The sequence below is a fragment of the Apteryx mantelli genome, chromosome 15, assembly GCF_036417845.1.
Source record: "Apteryx mantelli isolate bAptMan1 chromosome 15, bAptMan1.hap1, whole genome shotgun sequence".
NCBI lineage: Eukaryota > Metazoa > Chordata > Aves > Apterygiformes > Apterygidae > Apteryx > Apteryx mantelli.
In genome coordinates, this window is record NC_089992.1 from 21,715,073 (window position 1) to 21,740,464 (window position 25,392).

The following is a 25,392-nucleotide window of genomic DNA, read 5'->3' on the forward strand; positions in this document are numbered from 1 at the left end:
TGGTGGTCATCCCAGTTTTTCTGAGGTGATTGGAGGTCTTTAAACACCATATTTTAGGTTGGAGTAAATTTTTTTGTCATTTACTAAAAACTGAAAAATGTTTCATGCTCAGTTTTTTTCTAGAGAAACGATATTATTGAAAACAGATATTCCCCACTGAAAATTTCATTTCCTGGAAAAAAACACACTTTCCATCAAAATATTTCAGACAAAGAACTATACCAGGTCTCCAGGATGTCCTTCTGAACAGAAAGCAAAAGCCCCCAAAAAAGAAAAAGAAAAAAGAAAGGGTGACTATCAACAGACAAATACTTGCTCTGCAGTTCTTGCTTGAGTAAAACTCTTCCTGGGATGAGAGATGACAGCAAATTTCACCAAAGAGGAAGTGGAGGATCCTGCCTGCCATATGCCTGAAATAACTCCCAGATCTATTCTTTTTCCAGAAGTGAACGCATTTTACACATACCTCCAGTAACCGACTTGTTCATTTTACAGAGTGAGTCTAACAAGTGAAGAATGGCTGTGAACGTACCATGAAGGTGGCTCGGCAGAGGGTCTCCTATAATTAAAATACATCTGACTCTGTTCTAAGTGGGAAATCACAGACCTCTGTAAGTTTTGAGTATTTCCTTATGCACAACAGCAGCAGAAAAACTCCGTATGCCTTAACCAGTCAAATCCTGTTCCACTTACTCATGTGGATACATTAGCTTTAACCTGAAGCATCTTTGACCGAAATTGAGAGATTCAAAGCAGAGGCAATGGAAACGGTCGTGAAGACTCAGAGGCACAAGAGGTGCTCAGATCTGCGGCGCACCGGTGTCAATGTGCACAAGCGGGAAACAGCCTGACGCGCTCCTCCGCAGAAGTCTGCGAGCGCGGCGGGCGCTGCTCCTCGCGATCCTCGCAGCCCTTTGGCCCCGTCCTCTGGCCGGCAAAGCCCGGCGGAGCAAGGGGCGAGCTGCGGGGGCTGCGCGCGTGCCCGCTCCCGACGGGCAGAGCTGCGCCGCGGGCAGCCTGCCGCCTGCTCCCGCTCTGCTGGCGCCCGCTGCGCGGCTGCCGCGGGCCGAGCGCCCCGGGGGCGGCGCGCGGGGGGCCGGCTGCCGGTCCCGGGGGAGGGGTGGGCGCCGGGGGTGTGACCGCTCCCGCCGCCGCCGCCGCCGCCGCCGCCGCCGCCGCCCCGCTCACAAGGCGCCCGAGCCGCAGAGAGAGCAGCAGCGCCGCGTCCCCGCGCCGCCATGCCCAACTTCGCCGGCACTTGGAAGATGAGGAGCAGCGAGAATTTCGACGAGCTCCTCAAGGCGCTGGGTAAGGCGGGGGGAGCCGGCGCCCGCGGAGCCGCTCCGCGGAGCGCGGTGCCGCGCCGCCAGGCGCCCGGGCAGCTGCGCCCGCCGCGCTCGCGGCCGCGGCGAGGGGGCTCCGCGCCTCACCTGCGAGCGCCGGCGCCCTGCCCGGGGGCCGTGCCCGGCTCTGGCCGAGGGGCTCACGCTCTGCCTCCCCCCGCTTCGCGCAGGTGTCAATGCCATGCTCAGGAAGGTGGCGGTGGCTGCCGCCTCCAAGCCGCACGTGGAGATCCGCCAGGACGGCGACCAGTTCTACATCAAAACCTCCACCACCGTCCGCACCACCGAGATCAACTTCAAAATCGGGGAGAGCTTCGAGGAGGAGACAGTGGACGGGCGAAAGTGCAGGGTAGGAGGAGAGCTGCGTGTGCGTGTGCGTGTGCGCGCTTGGAGCCGCGGGAGCAGCTTTGCCCCTCTGCCACCTTCCCAGCCTCGTTTCAGACGGCGCAGACACTTGTGCTGCCGCTGTCCCGTCGCCACCCTCCGCCCGCTTCCTCCCAGAAACGCTTCCTGGGGGCTGCAGCTCACCTTATCCCTCGTCTGCCGTTCTCCCCCTTGCAGGACGGGGTAAAACTGAAAGCTGAAGGCAACAGAGCACGGCAGGTCTGAAAGCAAAGCTCGAGTTTCTGCCTGCCCGCTCCTTGGCGGCAGGGTTGCGTCCTGCCCGCTTTGCCTCCCTCTCCCTTGCGAGACCTCAGCCGCAGGGAGGACGCTTCCCAGCCTCTGCCCCTGACGGCAGCCTGGCTAACGGTGGAGCGAGAGGGACCTCAAGAGTCAGGATTTAGAGCACAAATTGACATAACTTTTGTCCTAAAATGAATCAGCCGAGTTCACAAGCAGGATCGCAGCCTGTTGGTAGTTTTGGGCTGAAATCCTCTCCACTCCCTTCCGAAGATGCCTCTTCGCTGATCAGACACATCTGTAACAGTGTGAGATGGACTCTCAGCTAGCCGCCTTTCCAGGCGTCCTTGCACCAGCCCCTTGGGCAGAAGTGCGTTAGAGGGTCATTCAGTGGAGTGTTTGGGGGTTGTTTCTGTGTGTGAACCTCCTGCTCCTCTACACACACACGCACACACACACACACACACACCCAGGAATTGTAGCTGGCAGCAGGGGGGGTATATTGCTGCTCCAAGGCAGCAGCGTCTTACACCAGCGTCTCACTGGTGTGGATACATGTGATCCAGGGTAATGGGGAACTGGGCTCCTGCCATGGATGAAAAAAGTTAACAAAGGCCTAGATTTGTTACCTTTGCTCAAGCTTTACTTGAAGAGCACGCTCACTGACATTTCTAAGATTATTTGAAATAGGAGGAAAGTGTGTCAGAGTGTAGTCCCAAATAAAGAGTACAGTTTTAAAAGTATCCTGTGATAGTGAAATAACCTACTTTCCAGAATATAATCTTGCTAATTCTTGAGCCTGTTCCTGACGCCATTTGCACCACTAAAAATTCGGGTGAATTCACTATCTTCAGTGCAATTGCTCTGAATTTAAATTGATGGAAAAAGGGGACAGATTCTGGGAAACAGTGAGCATTCAGAACATCCACTTGATCTAGCGTGAGTTACCATATATTTAACAGTTTGTTCAGGAAATGTTGCTGGCTTTGTTAATTTATATTGCTCGGCAAAAGTAGTATTTTAATGTCCTCATGCATAATGCATATACAATAAATGTGGCCCTTTTTCTAGAAAAGGATTTATTGCTGCAGATGGAAAAAAAATAATTACGGCTGTAAGCTTTGAAAGTTGGAAAAATCTGAACGAAATGTGTTTTGTGAAGTAATAAATTTTTTCCATGTGCTGTGAAATTATTTATAGTCCAGCCTGAGGAATGAGTTATACTGCTGTGTGTATAAAACCAAGATGGGGCTACAGAGCAGAAACTGACAGATAATAAAATAATACTTCAGAATGTAATTTGCGATACCTGGCAAAATAGCTGACTGATTATGGATTTTGATACACTTTATGAGGTGGAGGGTTTTTCTGCCAGCTAACTTGATCTATTGTTCATATGGACAAAGAGGGGTTCCGGGTAGTTGCAGTGAAAGGCATAGCTTCTGTAACCTCCATCTGAGGTGCCTTGTTGGCTTTTAAAAGCTATTGTTTTGAAAAAAAAATCATTTATAAAGGGAACAGCTAATTTTAAATCAAAGAAAAGTTTTTTCCTTTGGAAAGTCTGGGAAGTGTTAACTTGAATTTATGCAAACATACATACATACACACATACACACACACACACACACACACACACACACACACACATATAATGACACACTAATGAATGTCCCCATGTGCTAGTTGTAAAGCGATTACTTGCACATTCATTACAGGGGACCCTTCTGCACAGCTGTTCTATTGCATTGTAGAACAATAGTTCAATGCTAGAATGAAAAGCAACAGAAAGCCACGGCTTGCCTACTTGTGAAAGCTGAACAAAATCCTATGATTTTTCATTTTTCAGTGGTTTTATAGTCATTATTCAAATGCTTTGAAAAATGCCCTCAGCTATTTCAATCTCCAGACCCACAACCTTAAAAAAGAAATATCACAAACACTAGAATTCTAACAAAGTTTCTTTAATTTAATTTTGATTTGTTCTGGTTTGTTAGGACAGTATGTGTTTAACATACGATTAACTTGGCACAGTGCCATGTAGAATGAACGGTTATAAGTGGCAAGTACTGTATTATTTATGATCACAAAATGATACATATGATTCTTGATGCTTTTACACTGAGGGGACTCTGCAGCGATAAATAACACATCAGATAAAACCACATGTGTACAAAGATGCCCGGGAATGTAGACACTACCTTATTACATGTTTCTAAATTATACTTTTCAACATTAAGCATTTTATGAAAACTAAATGGCTTTTTAATTTGGAAACAAATGCAGATTTAAATTGAAAAGACATATTTACAATTACTTCATTAATATGTAAATATCTCCAAAATGCCCACTGACACCTTAATTTTGATTTCACCACTTTCCATTGAGGTCTTTTTCCTTTTGCTTTTACCTGTCTATGCGTTGCTCCTTTACTGCAGCAATTATTCTCACTACTGCTCATTGTTGTCTCTCTGCCTCATGCTGCCAGGGAATATAATTAATGTTATTCCTAATGGTTTTCTTGCCTGCAGAGTTTGGCCACTTGGGAGAATGAAAACAAGATCTACTGCAAACAAACTCTCATTGAAGGGAATGGCCCTAAAACATACTGGACTCGAGAATTAGCTAATGATGAGCTGATTTTGGTAAGTGATTCCACCCAACTCAAACAACATATTTATAGGTTTTTTATTGCTATGTAATATGAGTATTACTATTTTTCCTTACTTAAATCTATCTGGAAAACCACCATTTTCATAAGCCTTTACAGTACAATTCACGCGTCACATTTTTTCATTTTTTAAATGTTGTTTTTAAAGAATGAATGAAGATATTTGCAGGTTCTTACTTGCATTTCATTGATGCTATAGCTTTCTCCGTACTTTTATTGATAGAATTGTCACAAGTGGGCCACTTCTGCTCTGTAAATCCACAATAATACCAAAGAATTTATTTGATTTATTGCAGATTTTCTCTGGTGAAAGTGAGATCGAAGCATTTGACCTCATTTCTGGAGAACCACCTTTTTTAGGCATGTGCATAATGTATTGCTTCTTGTACACAATGACATGGTATACAGCAGGAGGAATGCGGCATGTTGTTAGCATGCTCAAATCTCATTCTGTTCATGAAGAACACGTAATTCCCCCCCACCTCTGCCACCTTCCCCAAGTTCCTGGTCATCTCTGAACCCAGTTCAGAACTGCCTTCACGAGTTTGTGAGAAATCCACTGATTTGCGCATTTGCTGTCAGCCAACATCCCCCCATCCCTGTGTGAGCCTCCACAAAGCAGCAGGGTTACTTGAGCCATTTTGTACCACACCACTGCAACTGCCTCTCCATTTCTGCCATAAATCACATGCAGTTTATTTACTTGTATAGTACTTATTTCTGTTAGAGTTGAGTTCTTTTCACTCAGTCTTTCCTCAGTAGCTCATTTACAGTAATGAAACAATATTCAGAACTAGGTGTAAGCGTGATTTGTCTGGGTAACAAGTAACAGTTCAGCTTGAGTGCAGAATCATTGCATTGTGCATGCTTATACTAGGGAATTCTGGATAATTCAGCTGACTGCACTGTTATGCCTCATCGGTTTGGCCTTAGAAGACGTGCTGCTGGAGTGAGGGGTAAGAAAACATCAAAGCAGGGAGTTTTTATTTCAAACTATCAGACTAACTAAACCCTTGCACTTTAAAAAACAAACAACCTCTTCAGTGTTTCTCTAAAGCAGTTGGAGCTCTGTTTTTAAGATCACATCTGAAACAAAAAAGGCCCAAACCTAACCTAACCAAGTATAAACAAAAAGCTTTTAAAGTGCAGACATCTTGGAACAGTTCAGCCGTATTTTAGGAGGAGGTGGATGCTGTTAATGAAATCACACTGGTTTCTATAAAATGAATATTCAGATTATTGATAATTTCTTTTGGCTCAACCACTGAAATTCTTTATATTATCCAAATAATTTAGGAGGCAAAGTACTTTGATCTCTGCTTTATATCTTTATATATAATGGAGTGACCACAATTCATTCTCCAGTATCATTTTTCCAGCTCTCTAACAGTGTATTTTTGTAGTTTATTATTTAAGCAAAAAACTAGTGAGGCAGCTGCTGAACAAAGCAAACTCTTCCAGGCAAAGCAGGAGAGCCAGTCATAATACAGTTGCCTCCTGCAATCAGCAACATGAACTTACCCAGCTGGGGAAGAAGAATGAAATTGGTTAAGAAACCAGAGAGATTCAAAGATTATAAAGCCATCTAGTCTGATGTTTTGTATAATACTATCTCTGATTTTTTGTATAATACAATCTATTGGGCTTTTCTGAATTAATTCTTTTTCAAATTAGGATATAAATTAGAAAAACCTCCTTCTGATTAAAATATTTCCAGTCATAGAAATTTGATCATAACTTTTGATAAGTTGCTTTACTGGTTAGTGTCCCTTGCCATTTAAATGGCAACACCTTACTTCTAATCTGTGTCTGTCTAGATCAAACTTCCAGCCATTGCATATTGTGTGTATGAGGACATAAATAAGATGCCTAAAGTTCATTACTGCAAATACTTCTCTTAACATCACTGATCAAGCCACCTCTTAGAAGAATCTTCTGTTTGTTAAGCTAAACTATTGGAAGACCTTGAGTCCTCCAGTATAAAGCAAGGTTTACCTGAGTCATTCTTCCACTGCGTCTATGAACCCGCTCCAATTTATCAATTTCCTTTTTGAACTACGGACACCAGAACTGCACATGCTGTTTTGCTAGCAACGACAATAGCACCTGATGCAGTGGTGACTTGATCTCCTTGCTCTTATCTGAAATTCTTCTGTTTTATTCACAATGACTGTGTCAGTCCTCACTCTGGGACCCCATGTTCAGCTGAGTATGATCACAAGTAATTTTCCTGGTTTCTGATTCCCCAGACAGATCCCCCTCTCCTCTCCTGCAAGTTGGGACTATGTTCATTCTTTGCAATGTATGACTTTTACCATGGCCTGTATCAAAATGTAGTGTTTGCTTCCAAGTGATCCAGATCATTCTGTATATTAACTGATATATACAACTGTATATATGTACACATAACTGTATATAGTGATATATTAACTATTCTGATATTAACTGCTCTCTCTATATTTCACTATTTAATATGATACTCAGTTCTATCCTTTTACCCCTTTTCTGAAGCAGAATGGCCTCTTTTGCTTTATTAAATGTTAGGACATTACTTTGTCCTCAAGACAGAGATTTTCAAGCCCCTCATGACATTCAGTGGGATTGAACGTCCAACTCTTTTATCAGCTTGGGTCAACGTGTTCAAAATCTTCTGAAACCCTGAAGTTTAGTTAATGAGGAGGCCTTTTTAAGAGTAATGATGGTGAGTGTGAGATCTCTGGTTCCTTTGGAGAAGTTGAGACGGACCAAAATTAACTCTTCTGGGAGGCAGGGAAGGGTCCTACTGTTTGGAAGAAGACAGAAGAGGGTAAGCGAAGCTGCTTTTTCCTGTGTCTAGCCCATACTTTTAGAACCTCAGGATATTCCCTCCAGGCCATTATTCAGGCTTTAAAAGCTGAACTATCCCAAAGGGGTTGACTGGGGTGTATCCCTCAACTATGACATGGGGCAAGGTTAGGAATAGGAGCAATTAGTGGGAAAACTTTGAGATCTCTTTTGATCTCTTGCCTCTCAGTTGTTTTGGGATTTTTCATCACTCCAGTGAAGAAAGATCCTAATTAGATTATGCTTGGAAATCTTCCGTGGACTTGAGTCTGCAAACCCCATTTATATCTTACTCTGCAAGACTAAGATCACAGTGAGAAGAAGGGATCTTTCTTTAACTTCTCCCCTCCTTCTCCTTCGATCCTCCCAGCTTGGTTAGGGTTCTTTATGAGCTGAAATTCACTCTCATGCATTTTTGTTCCCCATATCAGTTTAAACGTTTAACAATTTCCATTATCAAACTTCTTAAACCTCCCTACTTACTTAAGAATACTTTCTCTTCTTACACCCTTCCTGACGTTCTTTGGTGAGCTTGCCCTGTTTCCATTCTGGCAGAATTTTTAAATAAGCAGGAGAAAACCACATTCCTGTGAACTTTTGGATCTCTGCAGTTGGGAAAATGTCTTTCATGGGGCAGAGCCTGTGATGTAGCAGTTTATCGACTCTGTAAGTCTGATGTTTCTTCTCACACTCTACTCCTGCTTCGCGATCCAAGAAATCTTTCAAGACATCCTGAGTCTTCTTCCTAGCTATTACCATGCATTTGTAGAACAAATCAAAAAAACTCATATACCATGTGGAAAAAGTTGCAAGAAGGAATCTAAATTGTCCTAGACTGAGACATGAATGGGAAATAGGTTTGGGGCAACAGGCAGGGGGGTAAGGAATGAGTTTTGCTCTGCTAATACTGGCTGCATAAATCTTGGAGCTTTGCCATGTAATTTTGATCTAATGAGTTGCATTGCTTAGGGGGTCTATTAGATTATGACATTTCCCGAGTAGAAGGATATATTTTTTCTCTCTAACACAGCATGTTAAATAACATGCATTTATTATCACACATTAAAAAAAAAATCAGTGTTGAATTGTCATGGCTACCACAGAACTAAAATAGAAACCATATTACTGTATAATTATCAATCTTTTTTGCATCCTGGCAGAAGAAGTTCCTTATGTTCTTCAAAGACATTCCCTTGGAGCAATAAGATGGTCTTTCATGTCGCATCATGTCCTCTGGTACACAGATGCTGGGAACAAATTATTCAGTTAGCAAAAGTTTTCTTTATCTTCAGGTACCAGTTAGTCTGTTTCTTAGTTCTCCTTAGATCCTTTGTAACATAGTGAATGAGATTACTCTTATCAGTAGCGTGAATAATATTTGGCTCATACTATGGCAGATGTAGGTCTCCAGTGCTGTTAGAAAGAGTTACAGGTCACTTGTTACACTATCATAAATTCTACCACTAAAATGATTTTCTTTCACCTGAATCAGGGTAGCAGGATCAAGCTCCACTTTCTAAAAAAGGTGCTGCTGACACACTAGAACATTGCAACTCCTTTAATCAGTGCTGTTTATTCTAATCTCATTTGATGTCCTTGCTGGGATTTCAGTGCTGCATTTTTAGAAGTACTGAATAATCCAGATACAAAAATTACATGAAATATGCAAGCGAAGGAGGCAAAAAGGATAGATCCCCATCAGAGTTCACATTTTTTTGGTCTTGACTGTATCTTTAGACTATACTATATTGTACTTTAAGAGTCAGAGTATCCTCATTTACAACACCACACTCCGGAGTTACTCTGGATTAGCACTTGTGCAATCAAGATCAGACTTGATCCCCAAAAATATATATTTCATTTACATGTCTGAAAATTAGGATGTGGGATTCAGGCTATTATAACTTACTTCCTTAACTTTTCTTTTATAATCTGCAATGTTTTTGCTGTTGCTCTGTGTTTTTGTCAGGGACATTAATGAGCTATCAATCATTCATGTAAGTCAGAAGAACAAAAGGTCTGCTCTTACAAAGTTAAAGGATGCTACTTCCAAATGTGAGCTATTCAAATGAGAAACATTTATGATCTGTCCTTATCTGCATTGCTGCTTTCATAGCTGCTCATGCCTCCATAGATTTTAGTTTAATCTGTAACACAAACACTTTTAAATGGGTGATTACTGAAGAGGGGCTTTAAAAACAGCCTCAAACCACATTTTACACAGTTCACATATCACACAGGGGTTCTCAGAATCAATTATAGCAAGGGTCAAAGGTCAGGACATTGTGGGGTCTCAAGCATGGCTTCCATCCTCCTTTCTCTCCCCTGAAAAATCATGTCGTAGTAGATTAAAACTGGTGAACTGTGGAGCCTAGGTGAGTGGGTGAACATTTTTTAAATGATATTACTGGCTTCTGAAATTAAACATAGCAGGTAAGAAGGTTCAGTGCAGATTTGGAAAGATATTTTGCAGCTGAATGCTGAGATGTGTGATGTGCCTAAGCCCTGTATTGAAAAACATTAAACTACTTCAAGGTTTAACTTTTCTATAGTTTTTGAAGTGTGATCTTAAGTGAACTCAGCTGTCAAAAGGAGGTCACGCTTTTAGTGAGGTCAGTGGAGGTTTTGCTGCAGCCCTGATAAAAGTCCAGAAGCCTATAATCATGCATACGTGTGTATTGCATGGTCCTAAAGCTTTAATTTAATATTTATCACGAGGGGATTTACTAGGGGGCTTAGAGATCTGCAGCCTCTGCCCTGTAGCAGTGCCTGGTCTGGGGCACATTTCCAAACATAAACAAAGAAAGAAGCCAAAGCCTTTGTATCCTGGATGAATCTGATCCTGTATACAGCCTGTTATAGTATCAGTTGTAGCTTGGATGCTTGCTGGGTACAGGATTTCAATATTATTAATGGGAGATACTACTGGCTAGTGTTCTTATTTCTGCCATTCACTTGCTGCCTGACTCTGAGGAAACTGTATAATGCTGCAGTTCGCAGGCACAGATATCCAGCATTTAGATACCTTGATAAATGACCCGATTTTGCACAGTCCTGTCCATTGATGTCCCACAGAAAGTCATATATTGGGTGACTTGCTATTAGTATCCAAGTTTGAAAGTGGGGGCTGTACCTTTTGTGACTATGTCCCCATAATGATCAGCCTCCATTCTTAGAGCCACAGGGAGAAAGGGAGTAAACAATATGTCTTTATTGTGAAAATCTGTATCCGGACAAGATCAATTAATGATCATGGATTAAGTGTCATCAGTTTAAAGATTTAAAGAGACACTTGATTTTATCCTGTTGGAGGGAGTATTGCTTCTGTTTTACAGGATGCATGTGTACACATGGAGGCTGTTGCGTGTGGATCCATGCAAAACTTTTTCTGATAATGGAAAGTGCTATTCATTTAAGTAATATCTTCCCTTCTTCCTTTATTTGCATATGTGCTCTCTCTTCCTTTTGTAAGCTGCCTCTGTAGGTTGGTCAGTCATGATCAGATAACGGGATTTTTGCATACACTGGCAGAAGTGATCTTTTCCAGGTGATTGTTTCAATGACAGTTTTCCTAATTATACTGTGTTTTCCACATATCACAAAGGCTCCTCAGAAAATCTTTATAAAGAAGGCCATCAAAAAGCTGATTTACCCATACAATAAAGTATTACTGCTCTGTGGTTCTTGTTTAATTTCTACTGATGTCAGTGGTCATCAGATCTTGAGTGAACTGAGAGGGGTCAACTTACTGCATTATCCCCTTGCAAAGCTTTGTTTGCAGTGTGGTTTTGGACTCTTTTTGCTACAGATTGTGACAAACCAAGTAAAGAAAACTGATCTGTAATTTGCAGTGATTGTACACTTGAAATCCTATTTTAGATTTAGACAGAAGCCTTGCCTTGCAGCATTTTGTAAGATGAGTGGGTGCTTTACAAGCTGATGGGAAGGTGGTGTTTGAAAATCCTGCATCTTCTCATTAGGTATCAATTGAGGTTTGGTAGTGCTGCACTCTTTTGCGCTACGCTGGTGAGATTTCACCACCAAATAGCCAAGCTCTCTCTTTCTCTTTCTTAGAAAGTTTTACTTCTTTTAGTCATCGTAAACTTGAAAGTCTGCTTGTTCTGACAGGAACTGTCGCTTCTTTCCAATCTAGAATTAGAACCATAGATATTAAGCTGCTCCCTCCTACCCCTAAACACAAGGATTTGAGTGTGAAGGACAGAGAAGTAACAACCTTTTCATTTGGATCTTCCCCTGAGCTTGGGCCCAGACATAAATTAGATGTTTCAGTTCAAATATGAAGGAATTTGCTGCGTTTAAGAGGGTTTATTTCCTTTTATTTTTTCACTGCACAACTGTATTTGATAAAGACTATTCCAAACAACTTTGTGTATTCATACTTTTTTATGTGTCATTATTTATATACATCTGGTACTGGAGAATGGCATTCCATGAGTTTACAGTCCGCAGCTGTTGTTCAGAAGTACTGAGAGCTTGAAAGCCTTGATGTTGCAAGGATTTCCAACCATTGAGCAAAGTGACACAGATCTGACTGATATCATTTCAGCCTGAAAGTGTGAGACAGTGGCACAAACTCTCCAGGGGTGCTGCCAGCTGCCAAGGGAAATACCCGTTTGCTCTAACATATTTAGTTGATTTCATATGTTATTTTGTTTATTCTGGTCCATACCTGGATACATCATTTAGTTCTCGTATCAAATAATACGAGGAACTTAAGTCTGTTCTTGACTTCTCTATATAGCCAAAATTTCCACCAAGTGCCTACTCCAGAAGATGCTGCAGATCTGGGTCTTTGCTCCACTACAAGGCACTGTAAGCTCATCCTAGTCTCAGGCCATGTTTGTTGCCCCTATGTGGGCCCACTCTTGCAGCCTGGCCAGATGTAGGTTTGCAGCCACAGAAGGACTTCAGGCTCTGCCCTGTGTTAGAAGAGTGAAGTGTTAGGTTCATTTTGAAGTTTGATTAAACAACTCTGAGGCTGGAGAACACTTTATTTGCAGTTAGTTTCCTTAATTTTAATAGGGCCTCTCACTTTCAAAATGTGGGTTGCACAAATGAGTTCAAAAGTGCCTGAAAAGCAAGGTCCCATGCGTATCCACAAAGAAAGGAATGTAGCTAGTTTGAACATGTTCCTCTCTGCTTTTTTTTAGCAACATGTAATGGAGTTTTATCAACAATGCCAGTAAACTACAATAAAATAGGAACACACCTTACTTTTGTAAGTTAACATTTAAACCATGTATGTAATGACTACTACAGCCATTTCTTTGTGTGCTTAAATAAGGAATTAGGTGGCTAACCAACTGAATGCCTGTAAGATATAAAATCTAAGTGCTAAAAAATGCAGCTGATTCCTGTAACAGGTCAGAGGCCACATAAACCTGAGCTGGGTCTTCAAGGAAAGGATGCCTGGCTGTTTGAAAAGAGCCAAGTGACTATATGGTACTCAGGACCTGATTATTAGTAATGGGGCTTTGCATGGATTTGATATCTTCACAGCCTAGATTTTGCCTCTGTGTATAATTTTGGGAATGTTCAAGGGAGCCATAGTAAGGGTGTTTGCGGCTGGTGCTGTGGGCAGCAGAGAACTAGCTGCATCCTTTAATGTTCATTTTCAGACATTTTCATGTGTAATTTAAAAAATTATATAAAGATTGATAAGATAAGCTCTTCATAGGCATAAAAGCCTATATATATTATATAAAAGCCATATTTATTTCCTTCATGGTTAACTGCTTACTTAGATTTTAGCCTTCCTGACCTGAAATTACATACAAACGTTCTGGAGCTTAGGTAGCCTTCTCAGACAGCGCCCACAATCACAGTCCTGCCTAAATGTCCTGGTAATCAATACTGCGATATTGCCGTGGTAGAATTGCCGTTTAAGTGCAGTGCTACAGGGCTATTTAAAAAAACAGCAGACTTCCAGATGCACAGCTGAAACTCTGTTTTAGTCAATGGCATAATATCGTATAAAAACAGCTCTAGGACAGTCTAGGGACAGTCAGTGTACTCTGAGGTACTGAATTTGGTATGAGAAATAGGATAATAATGGGATATAGCCTCTAGTAAGTCAGTGACTCTCAGATATGTAGTGATCAAACACTTGTGAGATCTCATTGTTTTTAGTTGTGTGAAATGAGTTTGGTCTCCAACCATGTGTTCATTATGTGCCCTCATTTCAGACCCATATCATAGCTAACAGATTCACTGGTTAAGGTCAGAGTATCCTGAAAGAAGGCTGTGATTGACACTGCCCACATTACAGCTCTGGAAGAACAGATCTGAGTCTGCTAGTATGCTGATCAACATCTTACAGCAGCATTACATTCACAGGTTCTATGTATACATTCACCAGATCTTCAGCATAGCACCACTGACTTCATTTGAACTACCCTGATTTAGAGCTGCAAATATCAAAGAATACCTTTTGAAAATGGCATCTACCCTGAATTCCATCCTCAGCATTTCCAGTTCAAAGTGCTACAACTGTTTCTAAATGTAAAAACAGTACATTCCAAATTCTCATTCTTTTCTCATGTTTATTTATAAATGCATGCCAAGAAACTATAGAAAAAAGGGAGTTTCTGGGCCATTTATCATTCTGACAAAATTCATCATGCTTGGGAGAGTAGGTCACCTATAAAGCATTCCTCTTCCAAAATGACTCATTTCTTTACTCTCATCTGTCACAGGATGTAGGAGATTGTATTTCTGCTATAGAACTAGCTACTGTAGTAAAAATAACATTAAAAAATGTATTCAGTGTTGGCTGTTTTCATCTCTTCTGATTGATTTCTATTTCTTTTCCAGACCTTTGGTGCTGATGATGTTGTGTGCACAAGAATTTATATAAGAGAGTAAAAACATCAATTTGCTTGTCATCTGGGATGAAGTGGAGAATTAAGAGGCAGCCATTGTGAAAAGCCCCAGTATAATGAGTATCCGTGTGTACTGTTACTAATGCGGTGTTGTATGTGACCGTGCGTGCTATATCTGAATCCATATCCTCTGTTAAGTGTATTTTGCTTTTATTTTTTGTCACAGAAAATGTTCCTTCTCACTTTTTTGCTGTCATTTTTTGCATCTGCTTTGTATTTTGTAGTTGTCACTTGGTATGGTTTCATCAATTATTAAATTTATTGGGCATAACTCACAGCCGTTTGGGGGTGTTTTTAATAGAAAACCCAGCAATGATTGGGTTAGGATTGAACCACTTTCACCCTCTTTTGAAGTCAGTGTGGAGTTTCACTGCTGTTGGCTAGCACTAAGGTGCCAGTGAACACCTCCTAGAGCAACCCGAAGTGCAGGAGAGCAAGTGAATTGCAAGGCCTTTCTCAGAGCTGCAGGCTGCTCCCTCAAAACCAGAGCTCAGCCTCTCTCCTTCTTTTTGACCTGTCTCCTGGGGTAATCACTGGGGAATAATTCCCATGTCCTGTGAGTGCTGGGGCTGTGATTCAGCAGAGCCAGACAAGACAAGACAAGCTCTTTACGCTCTTTTCTGCTGCGTCTCTGAAGAATGGCCAAACAGAGCAAGCGTTTTTCTTTTGAACTGGCATAGGTTCACTCTCCCTTTAGAGACGCTCATTACCCAAGTACAAAACCCAGCTGTATCTACAGGACAAACAACACCGTGATTATGACTAATACTTACTGTCATCACACCCAAGCATCTCAGACCTGACGAGAGAGCCAGCAGAATCCCACAGACTTTACTTGCTTTGGCCATAAAAAGGTAAAGCTGAGGAAAGAAGCTGCTTTTCTTCTATCTTCTCATCTGCAGTAGAGAGAACTTCTGATGGCTTCACTCCCCCTCTCAGTGTTACAACTGTCACTTTTGGTGACTCGATATTTCATTCTTTGAACAACAAAGTAAATTCATAAACCAAGGTCATAGCTCAAGAATGAAAGAAACGCCAAATTTAATGCATTTATTCTGGCTCAGAGTTTGGCCCATAGCACTTTTAAATATGAGGTTCAAGTTGAACAGACATTCTTCTGATGAACCAGGAAGTCTCCTGCTCTTCAGACTTTGAAATATCCAAAAACAGAGACTAGGAGTACTACCTACTTTAGTGCAATCTCCAAGCTTATCTGACCGGGTTACAGCTTTGCAAAAATCATACGTCTGCTTCATGCCACCCAATCACAGCAGATTTTGAAGATGTTCAGAGTTAGCAGAACTTTTGTTCACTAGACTGATCTCAATATTCCTAATGGCAAAGTAGGTCCAAATCTTGATGGTCTTGGGATGTCCATGGGAAACTTTCTTTCTTCATCACTTGCGTAGCTATGCAGAGGAGTGCTCGTTGTAGGATTCTCAAACTGCTGTGGGGAAATCAGCAACCAGTTCTATATATCATAGTGTGAGTTACAGCATCACAACAGGAGAGAAATGTAGGATGTTTTCTGGCCCCTCGGCTCTCTGACAGGTCACACGTTCTTTCTCTGTGGTCAGCGCTCAAGATACAATGTTACAGTCACAAAGGATGATCTTTTCCTTCCATACACTATCTTTAAGCCATCTTACCCTGTTTCCGAGGTCCTGGGCCAGTTGATGCCAATAAAATACATTGCATGTCAGCTTGCACTGAAGTAAGGGTTGAAATAAGTTCACTCGGTTTTGGATGCAGCTGAAGCAACACCACCAGCCCCCAGCGAGAATGAAACCATGAGGGAAATGTCAGTGATCTGTCTTTATTTTCTATCTTCTTTTAAGATTCAAATCAAAATAGTTTTTGCCAAGCAAATTCCATTTTGGTAGTATCTGGACCTGCTTCTGCAATCAGTTGTGCCCAAAAGGCTCTATAAAAGTGCCAGGCAGAGCTGGCTCAAGGCTTCTCAGCAGTGCAGACAAACTGCATGTTGCCACATGAAGGTTGAGGAGAAAATAGCTCTGTGCCGTAGGACGCTGGCTGGCACCTGCCATATCCCTACAGCAGCCGGAGCCCTCCAAGACCGTAGAGTCCCGCTCTGCCCTGTTGTAGTTGTGCTTTACCCACCTCCTGGCTCTAGGGTGGGTACGAAGGTGGTGGTGGCTGCAGAGGCTGGCACAGGCTGAGGGGGCAGCTAGCAGAGCCATGGCTGGTAGGTAGCAGTGCTGTTTTGCCACTCCAGGAAACTGCTGCTCTTGGCAACTGCCTGTTCTGCCTATGTCTAAAGCTGCCCTGGTGTATGGTCTGTGAGGACTCAGCAAGGTACTGCTAGAAATCTCACATCGTCTAGAACAAGTGAGTGCATTTAATGGAAGCAGTGATCTGCGTGTTTCATTTCTAGGAAGGATCATGCTAAGCTGTTGTGCTGCTCCAGCAAATATCCCTTGGAAAGCCTTCCCATCAACTGGAAAATACCAAGTTAGGTTTCTGTCCAGTTGGCAACTGCTGTCCAAGCAGTAAAGCATGAGCTGTGAAACTGGGTTGCAGAGGTTATGATTAAAAACAGGCTCTTGAGATATGAGCTGCTCTGCATAAGTGGGAACTTTCTGCTTCCAGGTTTGAAACTGCTCCCCCAAGCTTTGTGTGCAGTCTGGCATGACAGAAAGTTCTTCTCTTCAGTAATTTCAGTGTGGAAACTTTGCCACTTGATTGACTTTCATGGAGTTACATTAGTTACTGGTGCATGGGTAAACTCATATGAAAAGAGACCGGAATTGGTCCAGAGTGTTAGTTTTATGACTCATTTTTGAAACATTGCAAAGGCCAAATTGCATTTTGTGAGTCCTCCTGGATTTAAAACCTCTTCAAATCCAGGCACACAAGGATTTGGAATTAATTTACTGGCCGGAAGCCTTTCAGCGTCTCCTGGCCTTTCTTTTCTTTGCTGAAATTAGGCCTCTTTGGGAACATGGAAGTGGAGTAATTCCGGGGTGGCCAACAGAGACAATTTTGCCCACTTTTTGTGTAAACATCCATGAATTCAGCCCGCCCCAGAAGAGGTGATGGAAGCAGAGAAGAGTTACTGTAGCTGACACTCACAAAAGCTTAGTGTCGCAATGTCTGAGTGTTAAGCAGCTGCTTAGCAGAGTAGGTTCCTCAAAGTTTCAGGCAGCCATTCTGTGCACATAGGAGGGAGGGACTTTTATAGGCAAAAGTGCCAGGACAGTGGAGCACCTAGGGATTACATAGATGGCTTGGTAATTACTTGATAGCATCTGGGCACCTGAAAAAGACCCTGGAACTTTTATGGATATTGCATTCCAGATCCAAATCAAAGACTCTCTCTGTATCCCTAGGGCTTTGGGTCAGTTCTGCGATGGAGCAGGCAGCAGAGTCAGGGACAGAGCCTGTCTTGCAGCTCTGTGCATCGGTCAGCAAGACTGGCTGATGCTCCTCCAGCCACACAGAAACTTCCTTCCCCTCCTGGTGTGGTGTTCTAGATAGCGCTTGATCACTTGACCTGGGAGCACTCAGCAGTGACATAGTGAGGTGACAGATATAGCTCACCACTGCCTGGTGGGTGGCTGATTGGCTGTCGTATGCACAGCCATGCACTGCATGTCTGCTGTCTTGCGAGTCTCTCTGCTCAAGGCAGCTAGACTTCTGGGACCTGCTGGTGGCCAGTGGTGATAGCCAAATGACATGGCTCTGTCTCTAAGCACTTTCTGACCACGCAAGTGAGTGCATTAGGGAACACTTCCCTGTGAGTTTATCACATACTGTCACATATGATTAAACACATTTAAGAATATTTGTACATGATATGTACAATATATGAGTACAAATGTCTAAGGTGAGAAGCCTTCCTCCCTGAAAGACTTTGAAATCTAAAGGCCTTGCTCTGCAATTGCCTGAGCAGCTCCTGCTGATTTCATTGATACATCACAAGTGAGTAAAATATGCATTTGCCTAAATATAGGTGCCTAGAGCTATTTTAGATGTCCTACTGTATCCAAGACATCTGCACAAGGCTAACGGATAACGCAGGTTCTACATGAGACCTGTGTCCTTTTGGAGAGGCAGCTGTAGACCAGGCACAAAACCTGAGGGCGTCACAAGACTGATGCCTGCGATTAGGCAGCTGAATCCCGCCCTATGCGGCTGCAGGCTTGGGACAGTGCTGTGCACCGCACTCACGGCTTGTGATAACTACTGCCACAGCAGGACAAGGAAGGGGTTACACAGATATCTGCAACTCTCTGGATCTTGTGTAACATTTCACAAAAGCACAACAAAACTTCCCCACATGAGTGGAACACTAGGATGCTACAGCCATGTTCTCTGCCCCAGGGCAAGAAGAGTTCATTCTAGGATTTTCCTTTGATTTTTCCATACTTTGTTCTTATACCGCTCTCATAAAGCATTTATTGTTTTTCTTTTCTCCAGAAAAAAAAAAATCCTAACAAGTAAACAGATCAGGCAGTGAAGCTGTATTCAAAATAATCCACTGTGAGAAACCCAAAATAGGAAAAAAATCTCAGCCAGAAATGTGATGTTACACTGAGTTGTTCAGCGTTCATGTCAATGTACCACCAGCTACTATTGTATGGGAGCAGATCTGTGCCACTGCATGCGGCATGTCCTGGAGGGCGAGGGCTGCTTTAGCTCAAGGGAACAGTGTTTGCACTCTTGGTGCGCAGAGATCTGTTTTTGCTGAAAGGTTGCTCCAAATGCCACAGGGCTGCAGAATCCAAAGAGTCTTCAAACTGTGTTAAAATATGTGCTGTTTGAATACTGCCATGTCAGAAGTGGAACAACTTAGTTTTCTCTTTGCTATTACAGATGGCTGGCTGGCTGGCTGAGGAGAACAGTGAAAAAAAGGCTGTTATCTGTAGTGGAGGAATAGTCCTTTCTGCTAATCCCTTCATTTTGAACATTCCCCACATTGCCTCGCAGACCATGAGGCTAGTTTGGATTAGAGACAGAAAAACATGACAAGATTCTTTAAATTTTAGTTCACTCTTACTTGACTCTTGCTACACTGTGGAAGTTCTGAAAGTGGGAATCTTGTCCTGTATCTCTCATGCCATTTCCATCCAAGGGCCTCCTAGTGAAGCTCCGCCAACATGGACAAAGAGGAATCGGCACTGTACAAGCTTGAGTATGATTTGCCCTTAGAATTTGCTGTACGGTCACACCTTGCAACCGGAGAGGAAGGTGGTGAGGCTTGAAATGGTTTCTGCAGCAGGCAGTGCCACTCTCTGGTGCTAGAAGTTGCTGTCTTCTGCATGAACCAGCTGCTCACTAGGAGAGGCCATTCAGTTGCTTGAGCAGAGAAGAGATGACAACCTAGGTGACTGGTTGGACTCCAAATGTCTGGAAAGCCTTGTGGATTTGTATCTCAATGTTAATCTTGACAAGAGGTTTGTGTGAAGCTGGCAAACTGATTTCATGACAGATCCAAAGAGTTCACACCAAATTTTCACAGGGCTGAAGCCTTCATGCCAAAGTAGCTGCCACTGCTGGGAGGAGATAAAGGTGCAATTAGAAATCAAGTGATCTTATGGAAACTGCACATAGGAATAGCTCTAGTGAGTCAGAGCAAAGATCCTCTCTCCCTCTATACCAAGTGCCTAACACCCTTCTCTGAGATGCCTGCCAGCCGGCATATCAGTTTAGCAGGCAGAGTGGCATACAGGCAGGCTGCCTCCAGGCCATGCCTTGGAAACACCTCTCTGTGCTTGTCCCATTCACGCCATTTCCTCCCCTGCGTGTCCCAGCCACACACAAAACAGCAGGACCTTTTCACCCCCATTGGAGAGACCAAGGGACCAAGGGACCTGGCCTTGAAAACACCTTTCTGAATGCACCAAGAATCTTGATACCTGTGGTATCTTCTGATAAAGTGTCTTAAATCAGAAAATAAATCCCCTATTTTATTTGGGGTCCTCTGTGTGGAATATGCCTAATACCACAGAGGTCCACAAATGCTTTGCTCGACAGCAGTTGTCTTTCCTTCCCAGGCTGCTCTCAGGTTCCCCCCAGCCTGTACAGGACCGATAATCCAGGTGACCCTTGCAGCTGCAGAAGAGCGGTGTGTATTGGGCTCCCCGAGCTGCTAGAGATCGTTTCTGATCTCTGTGAGGCAGTTTTCTCAGGCTGTGCTGAGGCAGACAGCATCACGGAAATCTACAGCAGTTTTGATGACCAAGGACTTACAGATTCTACCCACTGTGAGTAAAAAAAAAGGTTGATTTTTTTTTTGGTGTTTAGCTTCTATTCTGCCCTATGATGAAGACCCAGAACATGCACTTCTGGTGTGGGAGTTTAGCTTAGCGTCTCTGGAGAAAGGTTAGTGATTTAAAGTGAACTTAATGGAAAGCAGTTTTATGACTGTTACTCAGAGAGACCTTTTGAGCACTAATTTATTGTCCATGTCAATGCTGAAATTCTCATGTTATTAAGAGGTTACTGATTGCTGGAGCCATTTCTTTACATTTCTCTTCCTGCAGTTGGGAGATTTTTTAAATGTTCCACATGTGGAAGTTGATGTAAAATAGACTGTGTGCCATAACGATGCATAGTGAGTCTGAAACATCTACATTAATTTGCATATGATCCTCCATAGGATGTGCCAGGTCATCAGCAATGACTATGGTGTGAAGTCTGTGTCTGAAGCAAGCACCTAATAACTCTTTTGCAGGCGTTTTTAACACTGAACTTATGCAGTCTGTGGCAAGGCTAGAGACTGAGAACACATTGCAGTTATTACAGATCCTGAAGTCCAAGTTCCTTTTTAGACACGTCACCAGCAATGTCTTTTAATCAAAAGTATTTTGGTGAAGTAAATTGGAATCACCTGGACCTGACTGGCATCATGTTCTCTCAAAGCGATTTGTTCCCTAATTCCTTTAATGAATTTGATATCAACGCTTTGTGGAGAACGTGAAGAACAGTAAGAATCTGTAATGGGGTCCATCCACACAGGTTGTACAGAAATGTTATGGCTATTGGCTTTGTGCAGCAGCAGAGAGAATCTTTAAAACGGGTCATGAAACTATAAGGCAGCTATGGGAATGGTCAAAATACTGGAAAAGGACCATTTCCAGGGACACAGTTTGCTTTCTTGCTATTGTTTAAATAACAGCAGGATGAATTAATTCGGAGATTTATCCCTGGCATTTCCTCCTGCTGGAAAAGTATCCAAGAATTTCTTTATACTCCAGCATTTGTGGTGGGGAACATGTTGCAACTTTACTGCTCACCCCATAGCCAGGGTCCCAAGCCGGATGGACACAAAATCATGCTTTTCAGGAGAGGGGAAAAGGAGGTGAGGGAGGTTTACTGCATGTTTGTGTGTCTGCAAAATAGCCATTGTGCCAGAATATCTAGTTTTCATACAGCTCTAGTAGTCACAGCCAAAGATGAACCCTGCACTTTCTTGCCTTTCTCTCAGTGCATTAGAAAGTGACCAAATTTGTTCAAAAGTTATTCATTTCTATCCGACGGAAAGACAGACAGATGGTATGGCTGCACAGACCTCACTCCAACCGTGGGAAAACCGGCGTAAGTACAATGAGAGATGGGCAGCGGACACAGGCTGAGTGACAGAAGGGAACACTGTACACTCCTGCACGTAGGACAAGCAGCGCTACTGAAATGGATAATTTCATTACTTTCCCAAAACTTTTTGATTTTACTGTGAGGGTTGATACTGTGGCACAGAAGATTTTCTGCACGAAACTCAAACAGCTCTTTCCCCTCTCGCCACAGATAGTTTTCTCTGTGTTACAAGTATGTCAGTGGGGAACACTCTGTATTATGTTTTGTAGATAAAAGTGAAAAAAAATCTAAAGAATAGTGCTTGGAACCAGCAAAGGGTCTCAGAATAAAGCCCTGAGTCTGTTCCAAGGGAGGGAGGAGGAGAGAGAGGGAATTTATGACTTTTTCCATCAATTTTTTTCTTGCTGATAAATTTTGGCTGAGAAACAGAATTTCAGGAACAGTTTAAATCCCTCTCATAATTAAAAGCCTGGGAAGAGCTTCTCTGTATGCCTTTTTAACTACATGCATTTGAACTAATTACTGTATAGCTCCCTAAACTGTTTGACATTTCCTTTTGTTAGGGCGAATTGTGGCTTCATCTACTTTTGACCCTGATATCTTATGAAAAAGTAAGTTGCTGTCTACTAAGTTTAAACAATTGCGTGTGTTAAATGCTTGTAATAAGTGTAGCGGCCTGTTAAATTAAGCTTGAATTCATTCAGGATATGTTAATTTTATGAATATTTTTGAATAAGTAATTATGATAATTTTGCCTGAAGCCTGTTGTTCAGATGCTGCAATAATTAGGGTGCCCATTAGCCAGATTTTACCATCTCATAACACGAAGCAAATAGAGAAGGAAACTGCGAGGTGAGGAGAGTACAGTTATATCTTAGAGATGAAGAAGATGCTGGGGTAAGAATTTGAAAGACATCTCAATAAGGACAACGGGAATTAAATAAGCTTTTGGAGCTGATTCAATAGCGACATGGTTAAAGAGTTCCCCTGGCAGCTAGCAGTCGTCACAGGCGGGTGACATGGGGCCAGCGGGGAGCGGCTGCCCTTTGTGTCGAGCGGAGCAGAAGAAGCCGACGGCAGCCCCTAGCACGCATCTGGTAACGACAACGGCTCACATGAGCTGGTCATAAACAGATGAGATCAGTCTCGAGGAAATGATGAGAACCTACAAACATCCTGGCGTTCACTGGCTGGGAATGGCATGAATCCCTCTCATTTACCCCATCCTGGGAGCTTTATAGTCATCCTGAAATGCCGAGATCTGGGCAGCAATTTTTAGCTGATTCCTACTAAATTGCATTGTTGCCCTGCAAGGATTTTACTACCATAGTTACCCACATAAATGTAAAGGTGCTTTTTAAAATAAAGTCTTCCTGGAAACATCCTCACTCTGTAGCTGTGTCCTGTGTTCCCAGTGCATGCGTCCATCGAGTCTCTGCTGTCCAGAGTTTAGTATCGCTTGCCCAGAAGATGGAAGGAGCTAGCTGCCTCTAGAGGGTTATTCGTAAAAATAAAATGTGAGAAGACCTATGCCTTACACAGATGTGAGACATCACAGAGCAACAGTGCAGGGAATGCTACACATGCAGCCAATTCCAATCAGCAGACCAAAATAACTTGCCTTTGGGCAAGGCAGTAGCTCTTGCTCCTGCTTTGTCCCTGCTGAGCTAGAGTTGGGCCATGCATTTCTAGGTGAGTCTAGGAATAAGCACAGGAATGTGGGAAATGGCAGAAAGGTGGGTGGTCTGGAACTGCAGCCATGATTTGCTAAACTGGAAGATGTTCGTGTGGGATGCATGCTTATCCTCTGAAAACAGATGCAGGAATCTCCTTGTATTCAAGGATGTCTTACAGAGTCCTTTCACTCCACCTAGTTAAGGCCTTGGCTCTGCAAATCAGTATGTTGACTACTACTTGCTTGAAAGCAATATGGTAACTTGCTCAAAGGTTGCTTAGCATGTGTCAACCATGTGCACACACGTACTTGTGCACTAGGAGATCTTGGTACAAGACTGCTGAGGTCAGCTACTGGTATGGGCATATGGGACTTCATTTAAGGTTCATCTGTAAAGCATCAAATGTATTTCTGACTATAAAAATAGCAATAGTTCCCTTTGTATATGTGACTTTAAGGGCAGCATTTGTCTTATATTAGTACACTAACTACTGTTTTCTCATTCTTAGTGTTGCAAGAATAGCCAGAAGGCAGTTGGTCTGCATGAAGCCTGCATCAGAGATGTGTTCTCCATAACACATGGTGAAGTCTGCTATTGTTTCTGGAAATCTTTGTAGTTTGAATGCATCATTCAGCTGTCTGATCATCTGTGTGCATGATAAATTGTGTGCTTCTGACTTGTTCTGTAAAATTGTAGCTATGAAAATGAAACTGCCATTTATTTTATTTGGGCAACAGAGTGATTTATTAAAAGACACATCCATTTCCCTGCTGGGAAGTTCATGTATGCTTTAAGCCCCAGAACTGACTGTGGGCCTTTGCCATTGTTATTCATAACTTATAATATGAGAATGTAGAAGAGGACTAAGCCCCAGAGCCCACTGTGCTGGGCATTAGGTGCTGTACCAAGGCTGCCTGAGGAGCTCCCAAGCTTCAGTCTCTGTAGATGCCCCAGGGCAATAATTCTAGGGATAGGGACAAGCTCTGCTCCCTACAGGGTTCAGATGATTAGTATTGTCCTCCTGGCCAAGGATCAGACCCAGCCTGGCAGCATGCAGGTTGTCAACTCCTGTATCTTAGTGGCAAGCTGGAGGGATGGGAGGAGGACAAGAGCAACCTGCAAAAGAAATCATTCACACAGCCTTGTTTCAGTGCCTCCCCTCTCCACAGCAAGGCCTTCCCCCAGAGCCACACCATTTTCACTTCACTGGGTTCTCTGCTCCATCTAGGCCTGGAGGAGGCAGGGAAACACTGCCCCATCTGTGCAGTTGGGGGGTCTGAGGACAACCCTCCTGTGTGTGAAATGAAGCTGTGCTCAGCTTTAATCTGGAATTACGATTGAGTGCATCCAGCTTGGTTTGTGCAGCCATGGTAGCTGGCTGAGCCCACTCAGCTTCATCCAGTGACGAGTAAATGGCTGAAAGGATGAAAACGGGGCTTTTTAATTGCCACGCCACCTGAATCAATAGGGAACTCAGCATGCTACTATATGTGGTCTCCATGGACCCCTATGTGAAAGACGAAGGCAGCTGTGACCTCGCTTCACCACCCTTGCCTCAATCAATAGCTACCAGCTTTTAAAGTCCCAAAAGGTGTGATTAAGCCCCCACTGCATGAAGTTAGCATTTCCTACCACACAGCCCTTTGTCCTGAATGAAAGGACCTAAAAGCCTGTATTCTGTGAGGGTTAATGACCAGATGTCCCTGGAAGGAAGCCCCATCAGCCGTGGCCCTTGGAGCCAGAAATTACTGCAGCTGATCTCATTCCTATTTCCATCCCTGCTTTAGCTTCAGTGGCAGCAT

The 25,392-nt window shown here is 43.0% G+C and overlaps 1 protein-coding gene and 1 long non-coding RNA gene across 2 annotated transcripts in view; both read left to right on the forward strand.

The window, feature by feature from the left end:
• LOC106496468 (uncharacterized) overlaps positions 1-24,315 on the forward strand; it is a 47,278-nt gene extending 22,963 nt beyond the window's left edge. Inside the window, exons 2-4 of the long non-coding RNA XR_001294611.2 lie at positions 20,375-20,584; positions 22,478-22,525; positions 24,099-24,315. This is a non-coding gene — a long non-coding RNA (uncharacterized lncRNA). The remainder of the gene's footprint in view (positions 1-20,374; positions 20,585-22,477; positions 22,526-24,098) is intronic.
• On the forward strand, positions 1,175-14,632 carry CRABP1 (cellular retinoic acid binding protein 1). Its single transcript, XM_067305857.1, has 4 exons — positions 1,175-1,308; positions 1,514-1,692; positions 4,493-4,606; positions 14,290-14,632. Exons 1-4 carry the CDS (start codon positions 1,239-1,241, stop codon positions 14,338-14,340), a joined length of 414 nt encoding a protein of 137 aa, XP_067161958.1. The 5' UTR covers positions 1,175-1,238; the 3' UTR covers positions 14,341-14,632.
• Positions 24,316-25,392: the final 1,077 nt, after the last annotated feature.